Source organism: Camelus dromedarius, chromosome 11 (assembly GCF_036321535.1).
Source record: "Camelus dromedarius isolate mCamDro1 chromosome 11, mCamDro1.pat, whole genome shotgun sequence".
NCBI classification, from domain to species: domain Eukaryota; kingdom Metazoa; phylum Chordata; class Mammalia; order Artiodactyla; family Camelidae; genus Camelus; species Camelus dromedarius.
This window is the reverse complement of record NC_087446.1, coordinates 55,880,353-55,889,115: the sequence shown is the minus strand read 5'-3', so window position 1 is coordinate 55,889,115 and position 8,763 is coordinate 55,880,353. Positions and strand designations below refer to the sequence as shown.

General features: G+C 53.6%; 1 protein-coding gene across 1 annotated transcript; it reads left to right on the top strand.

Annotated features, from left to right (window-relative positions):
* Window positions 1–473: 473 nt before the first annotated feature.
* Window positions 474–8,402, top strand: KRT78 (keratin 78). The gene is made up of 10 exons (XM_064491270.1): window positions 474–861; window positions 1,408–1,622; window positions 2,662–2,722; window positions 3,191–3,286; window positions 4,125–4,289; window positions 4,636–4,761; window positions 7,460–7,680; window positions 7,958–7,992; window positions 8,074–8,193; window positions 8,257–8,402. The coding sequence occupies exons 1-10, from the start codon at window positions 496–498 to the stop codon at window positions 8,400–8,402; spliced, it is 1,551 nt and encodes a 516-aa protein (XP_064347340.1). The 5' UTR covers window positions 474–495.
* The last annotated feature ends 361 nt before the right edge of the window (window positions 8,403–8,763 follow it).

The window sequence follows — 8,763 nt, the reverse complement described above, 5'->3', positions numbered from 1 at the left end:
ATCCTCTCTTGAGAAGCTTCACTCCTCTGTCCATCATCAGCAGGGCACTCAAGTGCTCCAACTGAACCCTCTTCATCTTCTTCTCCCCTTGAATGTGCCTCCCTTCTTCTTCCCTATCTCCTCCTCCAGGAAGCCTTCCTTGAATGACCCTCCAAGACTTTGCTCAGGGCTGTCCCTCCCCATCCCCCAGCACTGAAGTCCCAGTCTCTGGCTGCTTCCTGGTCTTTGGGAAGTGCCCATCCCTCCCGTAGCCTGGGTGCTTTGAGGGCAGTGTCTGGGTCTCCTCCTTGGGCTCTGCACGTGCTGGGCACCTATTCTTTAGGCGTGTCAGAAGAGGTCAGCTGGAGCCAGTGACAGACACAGTCAGGTCAACAGCATCTTGCTCTCCAAGGCCCAGCCCAGGCACGGGAGGGGATAAAAGTCTTGTGCTGGGGCCTCGGGGCAGGAACTCACACACCTTGACTGTCTGCAGCTGTGAGACCATCAATCTCTGCCATGTCTCTCTCTCCCTGCCGGGTCCGGAGGGGCTTCAGTGCTCACTCAGCCTGTTCTGCTCGCTCAGGGGGCCGAGGCAGGGGTGGCTTCAGCAGTAGGAGCCTCAGTTCCTCTGGGGGCTGCCGAGGAGGCTCTCGTGGGAGGGCCTGGGGGTCAGGGGCAAGGCTAGGGGTACGGTTTAGGGAGGGGAGCGCTGGGCCAGGACTTTCTCTGTGCCCTCCCGGAGGCATCCAGGAAGTGACCATCAACCAGAATCTGCTGACTCCACTGAAGATTGAGATCGACCCCCAGTTCCAGGTGGTACGAACTCAGGAGACCCAGCAGATCAGAACCCTCAACAATCAGTTTGCTTCTTTCATTGACAAGGTGAGGGTCAACTCAGCTAAGCTTCTGTCTCTGCGCCTCCCTTGGAAGAGCTGTTCTCGATGGACTTGGGAATGGGGGAGTCTGATCTCCTACCACTTTTCTGATCACTTCTGCAGCAAGGAAGTCCCTCCTGTGGTCTAACTGGACTCCCTCTGGTTATGCCAAGGCCCTATTTAATTATTTTGAAATTCCTTTTTAAATTTATTTTTTATTTTTATTGATTTTTAATTGAAATAGAGTCAGTTTAGAATGTTGTGTCAATGTCTGGTGTGTAGCATAATGTTTCAATCATACCTGTAGCTACATATATTCGTTTTCATATTCTTTTTCATTGTAAGTTACTACAAGATATTGAATATAGTTCCCTGTGCTATTTGAAATTCCCTTTATACAAACGTTATTCTAATTCACTTAGTGTGGTTGCAAATATTTATTAAAGGCCTAAAAGGCTCCAGGCTGGCTGGAGGGTTGCTGAGGATTTGCTTCCCAGAGGCTGTGCCCAGGGAGCCCGGCGGGAACCTCAGGGCCCCTCTGTCTGTGCTGCAGGTGCGGTTCCTGGAGCAGCAGAACAAGGTCCTGGACACCAAGTGGCACTTGCTGCAGCAGCAGCGGGTGAGTGACAGCCCCCAGGGCCTGGAGTCTTTCTTCGAGGCCTATGTGGCCCGGCTCAGGAAGTGGCTGGAGCAGCTGCAGAGAGACCGAGAGGCTCTGGACGCCGAGCTGAAGTCCTGCCAGGACCAGGAGGAGGAGTATAAGGCCAAGTAGGCAAACCATCACGTCCCCGCGGGCCTGGGTGGGGTCCGGGAAGGCTTGGATCAGGCTGTCAGCCAGAGGGTCTCCCACTGCTTGGCTCCCAGAGACACAGGCCTGGCCTCCCTGCCAGCCCCTGTGCATCCCCTCTGAGTCTGGGCGCCCACCTGCTGCAGGTGAGACGCCCCGCAGGCCCTGGTTCCCGGCCAGAGAGCCTTGGTTCTAGCAGGCCCCAGCTGCGAGGGCCACAACTCTGGTCAAGGCTGGGAGGAGCTTACTGAAACAATGCCTCTGTGGGTTTTTTCTTGAGAAATTCCTGTTGAGCAGGCTGTGGGCTACAGTGACTCAGATATTCTCTGGTCAGAGGTGGAAGGGAATCCACTTAGTGGGACCATCCCCTGGTCTGTGGCGTGATTCACAGCTGGGCTGTGGTTCTGGGCTCCCCTTCCAGGTCACCTGGTGGTATAGAGAGAGCCCTGGACCAACAGGAGGGTTGGGTTTGGCGACCGTGAGCACAGAATAGCTGTGTGGCCTTGGGCAGGGATTTCTACCTTTCCCAGCTTCAGTTTCCATATCTGTAGACCAGGAAAATGTCACCTGCCTTTCTTACCTCCCAGAGCCATTGGGAGGATGCGATGTGAGGTGGAGCAGGCCCTCGGAAGAGCCCAGGATTGGGGCTGGGACACCTGGGTTTTAGATCTGCTTGGGCCACCTCGTTATCTATGACTTGGGCACATCATGTGATCTCTCTGATACAATCCAAAATACCTGCTTCAGATGATGATTGTGAGTGGGAAGTGAGAAGTGTTTGAATACGCCTTATAAATGTGACGTAGGGTGGCCTTATGTCATTAAGGGGACGTGGGCTGAAAGAGTAAGGGACATAAGACATGATAAAACTTCCAGATGGAAAAGAAGCAGGCTGGTCGTGTGTCCTGCCTTAGAGCATCTAAAGGCAGACTGGCATTTTCAGGGAGGTCATGCTTGGAGGAGGGGCACGGGCTCCGATCTCGGGACCTCAGGCAGGACTCTTCTATGCTTACTTGGCAGATATGAACGGGAGGCTCACAAGCACGCTATGGTGGAGAATGACTTTGTGGTCCTCAAAAAGGTGAGGGTGGGGTCAGCTACTCTGCCTGAATCCTGAGCATCCACAGTTCATGGAGCCGGTTCTGGGCTGGGAGGGCCGTGGGTGGGAATCCTCATGCACAACATGCTATTACACTGCCTTCAGGGACCCCCTGGGGAAATGGGACATCTGTGTAGACACAGAGACCCCAGGACAAGATCTGATTGAGGGGTTGTGTGACAAGCTCTGGATGTCATTGCGGTAGAGGGTGGGGAGGTAGTGGAAGAAGTAGAACTGGTTGGGATGAATCAGGGAAGGCTTCCTGAAGGTGGTGTGGGCCAGTGTCAGGCTAAAAAGGGGGCAGGGCAGGTCAGGGGTGGAGGAGGAAGAAATAGGTCTTCAGAGATGAGTGTGGGGGTGGATGTTGGGCGGTGTGTAAACTGAACTCCTGAACCAGAATAGGACCCTGAAAGAAGTAGGGGTATATGATTTCTGTCTTCTTGTCCCCAGGATGTGGACGAGGTTTTCCTGAGCAAGATGGAGTTGGAGGGCAAGCTGAAGGCTTTGAGCGAGTACATCTGCTTCTTGAGGCGTCTATATGAAGAAGTGAGCATTCTTCAAGGGCAGAAGTGATGGTCTGCCAAGAACTGGAGGGAGCGAGGGACAGGAACAGGGTGGGCAGGCTCCCGGTGGCTACAGTGGGAGTGGCCAAGAGGTGAAGCCCGGTTAATGTGACTTAGATCCCGGTCATTCAGTCATTTGACAAAGAATTACTGAGAATTTACCATGTGAATTGCTAGGTATTGGGATGTAGCAGCTAATAACCAGACAAAATTGTGAAGCTTGCTTTCTACTGGGAGACAGACAATAAAAAATAGACTTAGTGAATAAGTAAATTACATAGTATGTTAGAAGGTGACAAATGCAATGGAAAAGAGGAAAATTAGAACAGAAAATGAGGATTGGAAATGTAAGGGGTAGGGCAGGTGGCAATTTCAAGTAGGGTGGTCAGGGTGGTCTTATTTAGAAGATAAAATTTGAACAAAGATCTGAAGGAGGTGAGAAAGCCACACAGCAGGGAAATGGAGATTCCAGGTAAAGGGAGCCAGGAGCCTGCTGGTGTCTTTGAGAAAATGTAAGGAGGCCACTGTGGCTGGAGCAGTGGGAGTGAGAGGGAGGGGAGTGTGATCAGAGAGTGATGGGGACCAGGTGACTTTGGGCCCTGCAGGACATATTCCTTTATTGTCCGGGAGTCATTGGACAGTTCCTACTTTCAGATAAGGACACAGCCCTGCAGAGGGCAAGGCATGCTCAGTGCCACCCTGCGTGAGTGAGGGCTGCCCCCAGAGGAGGGGGCAGGATGTCAGGCACTCTGCCCACCTGCCTGGGGGAAAGGGGAAAGGAAGCGGTGGGGTGGCGGACACTGAGTCAGTCTTTCTGGCAGGAGCTAAGCCAGCTCCAGACCCAGGCTGGTGACCTGTCCGTGGTGCTGTCCATGGACAACAGTCGCTGCCTAGACTTCAGAGACATCATCGCCGAGGTCCGAGCCCGGTATGAGGAGATTGCCCAGACCAGCAAAGCCGAGGCCGAGATGCTGTACCAGACCAAGGTGCCAGGGCTATGGGCAAGCACCGTGCTGGGGAAGGCTGGGTCTCCCTCCCGTCCGCAGGGTGGTCATCCACCTCAGCCCCACTGGGCTGTTCTGATAACCTCCCTGCAGCTCCAGGGCTGGGTGGGCACTATGCTTCCCTTCTCCAGGAGGGAGGCAATGCAGGGAAACCACAGGCGACAAGCCCGGACTTCCTCAAGCATATCCCACCATGTTCTGGTCTCAGCATTTAACCCACAGCCCAAATGTGAGGAGGCTGAGAACTGGGGCCATGTTGTTTCTTATTGTCTTGGGGTCAAAGGTGAGGGTCCTCCCCAGTGATGGTATCACCTCTGTCCCCCCTCAGTACCAGGAGCTTCAGGCGTCTGCCCAGCTTCACGGGGACAACATGAAGGAAATCAAAGCCCAGATCACTCAGCTACAGCAGACGATTCAGAAGCTGCAGAGTCAGATTGAGAACCTCAAGAAGCAGGTGAGGGTCCCAGAGCCCCCAAGGCCTCCGTCTCACTGCTTCATGCCAGGGTCACTGCTGGGTTTGTGTGAAACCTTGATAACTGGCTGGAACTTTGGCTAATTTGGTGGGGAGAGAACGTCAAGCCCCACTTAAGAGGAGTCCAGCCCTCCTCCTGTGGACTCCAGCTGCACTGGCTCCGCACCGCCAGCCCCGGCCCCAGCCCTCATGCCGCATTCTGTGTACATGTGTCCTGGTGTGCTTCTTGCTTTCGGCAACTTGGGGAACAGTGTTAATTTCTCTCTTTTTTCATCTCTTCTTTTGACACTTACTCCTTAAGCCCAGCAGGGATTCTAAGGCTGTGTGCTGAAATTCCTGGTCCCCTGCTGGGGAGGGTGAGAGCCAGGACCTCAGGGAGCAGGAGACACGGGCAGTACGGTGGGGCACCGAGGCCCCCTTGGGTCGGGGTGGAGGTGATGCTGTGGTGCCTGCGTGGGAGGAGCAGGGAGAGGTGGAGGAAGAGGACGGCAAGGCAGCGAGGGGGTTTCCAGCTCCTCCTGGAGAACCTACTTTAGATGTGAAGATTATGATTTTTAAGTTTTCAAGTGCCTTTATGCTTACTTTCCCAAAAGCCAAAGAATCGTTTTTTTGGGATCAACAGAGGGTCGAGAGCTGAGACCACAGAGTCAGGTGGTTTCCTCAAGCACTTCGGCCTGACCCCCAAGCCACTCCCAAGCAGGGCCCCCCAGGGAAAGTTCTCGGAGCACAGAGAACTTTCATTCAAAGGCCAGACTCCGTCCCTGTCCAACCTGACCTGCTCTTCTTTGGAGTATGAGGCAGCACCTGAGATGAAGGTGACCAGGTCCTATTACTCAATTTGCTGCCACAGTGTTTTGCTCATAAATTTAGATTTTTTCCTTCGGAATTTTCTGGGGTGTCTGATAAGATGCAGATTCCTGGGTTTCCTGGCAGAAAGAGGGAATCTGTCTCTAAGTGTGGAGCCCAGAAACCTGTTCTCTCAACCAAGTTCATCCCGGTGATGGTGAAGAGTGTGGAGTCTCAGAGCCCAGCGGCCAGTACCTAGGAGAGTCGCTATGTCCCCACGACTGGGAACCACAGTCCCCCCACATAGCAGGGTGCCTTTCCTGGGAGAATCCCTCTTGGGGACCCAGCCCCGACCTACTCCTCCTTTTCGTGCTCAAGCCTGTTGAACTGGGGCTACGGTAAGAACGGTGGACTGGACGTCAGCTGCTCTGGGTTAAGGTCCCAGCTCTGTCACTTACCTCCTTTCTTAGTCACAGTTTCTTCATCTGTAGAATGGAGACCGTGTTCCCATTCATAGGGTGCTGGCATGGGAAGTGAGTAATGAGAGCTTATTTTTAAAAATTTTTATTTAAAAAATTTTAATTGAAATTTATACATATGTATGGCTGAATCACTACGCCGTACACCAGAAACTGACGCAACATTGTAAACCGACTACACCTCAGTGTGAGCCTTTAGGGGACGCCTTCTCTCCTGAACCCAACATGAGGCTGAATCAGCTCAGCGGCGGATTAGACAGGGATGTTGTCCTTCCTCTGGGAGTTTTCTATCAGATTGGAGACGTGCGCAGAGGATGGATTTTTCAAATCTAAAACTGAGGTCCACGGTTTGATAGACTCTGACAACAGCAGGACAAAGTATGTGATGAGGGGCTGTTCAACATCAAGGACCTCGTGGCCCTCGAGAGGAGACTTGTAGCTAATGACCCATACAGGACAGGAGGAGCTTCAAGAACCCTGGGAGAGAGAAGGTGCCTCAGGGAAGGTGCTGAGGTTGGGGATGGAAAGAAACAGGGACGATCACGGGAGGAAGTGGCAAAGGAGGTGGCCTCGTTTCCTGTGACTACTGTCACGAAGTACCATAAACGCGGCGGCTTGAAACGACAGAAATTATTCTCTCAGTTCTGGAGGCTAGAAGTCTGAACTCAGGTATAGGTGGGCCATGCTCGCTCTGAGGGAACTGGGGGGCTTTCTTCCGCGTATGGTCACTGTGTCACTCCAATCTCTGCCTCCATCTTTTTTTTTTTAATTGAAGTATAGTCAGTTTACAATGTTATGTCAGTTTCCGGTGCTCAGCATAATGTTTCAGTCATACATATACAAACATATGTTCTTTTTCATTTTTATTTTTCATTATAGGGTACTACAAGGTATTGAATATAGTTCCCTGTGCTATACTGTATCAACTTGCTGTTTATCGATTTTGTACATGGTAGCTAGTATCTGCAAATCTCCAGCTCCCAATTTATCCCTTCCCACCCCGTCTGCCTCCATCTTCATACAGCATCGTCTCTGTGTCTGTCTCTGCGTCCTCTCATCGTTTTCTGGGACACCAGTCACTGGATTGAGGGCTCACTGTGAATGCAGGATGGTATCATCTTGAGAGCTGTAACCAATTACGTCTGCAAAGACCCTCTTTCCAAATAAGATCAGGCGCTGAAGTTCTAGATGAACATGACAATTTTGGGGACACTATTCAACCCACTCCAGGCGTTTAGGAAGCAGGAGAGGCAGTATCTTCCCTCAGACCTAGAGGAGCTAGAGGTGGCCAGGAATAATTCTGAGCTCATGAGATTATGGTTCATCTCAGCCTTGGAGTTAGATCCACAGTAGGTGCTTTGGGAGGCTGCGCGGGCTTACAGCCGCTTTCAGCCTCGCTGCTACACCCCATCCAGAATGCCAACCTGGAGGCTGCCGTCGCCGATGCTGAGCAGCTTGGGGAGCTGGCCGTCAAGGATGCTCAGGCCAAGGTGGCCGAGATGGAGGCTGCTCTGAGAACCGCCAAGCAGGACATGGCGCGGCTGCTGCGCGAGTACCAGGAGCTGATGAGCTCGAAGCTGGCCCTGGACATCGAGATCGCCACCTACCGCAAGCTGCTGGAGGGCGAGGAGAGCCGGTGAGGGCCAGTCAGAGGGCCCCTGGGGATGTCACCGAGGTGGGGGAGGAGGATGCAAGGTCAACAAGCACTCTCCTTGCTGCAGGGGATGCTGAAAGATTTCCCGACGCTCGGAGCCCCTGAGGGGCACCTATTTTGTTCGGAGGGATTTTAAATTGGGGACTGGGGGTTTTATCTGCTCCGAGGGTAGTGAACTGCTCTAGAGGCTTAAAACAACTGGGGACGCATTCCCTGCAGCCCTTCTTAGTGTTTCTTCCTCTCGTTCTTTTTCTCCCAGGATGTCTGGGGAGTGCACCAGTCAGGTCATTATCTGTGAGTATCGGGGAACTTCAGGAGAGGGGTCCCCACAAGGAGTCGAGGACTCTGCTATGACTTTGGTGTCTTTCTTGGCAGCCATTGGAGGAGGCAGCACTGCTGTGTCTGGAGGAGCAGGTGGTGGCCTGGCGGGCACTTGTGGACTCGGAGGTGGGAAAGGCAGCTTTGGGTCCAGCTGCTCCAGTGTCGTGACCGGAGGCTCTAGCATCGTGACTGGAGGCTCCAGCATTGTGACTGGAGGCTCCAGCATCATGACTGGAGGCTCCAATGTTATCCTGGACTCTGGGCAGGGCCCTGTTTTTGGCTCCTGCTCTGTGTCTGGCTCTGGCTCCGGCTCCGGCTCCACCTGCCACACCATCCTGAAGAAGACGGTTGAGTCAAGTCTGAAGACATCCATCACCTACTGAGTGGCTCAGAGGTCCCTTGCTCCCCCTGGCCTCCCCCATCCTCATCAGCCCCATCCCTGCAGGGCTGGCTCTGTGTCCACTGCCCATAGCCCGAGCCAGCCCACAGGGGACTCTGCAGAAGTCAGCCGGGTTCCACCTGCCTGCTGTTCCAGCCTTGCTCTGCATACTGATTTGATAGCGCCCGGTCCTCCAGTCAGCCAGCCTCGTCCTCTCCTCTCTCCACAGCCTTCCACTGGGCTGGGAAAGCTCCTGGTTGGGTTGGTCAGACTGCATCCCCATCCCAAGGGAGAGGCCTGAGGCCCACTGACCAGAGCCTGGGGGCTGGAACCGAGGGGTACTGCCCTCATCCTCTTGACCTGCC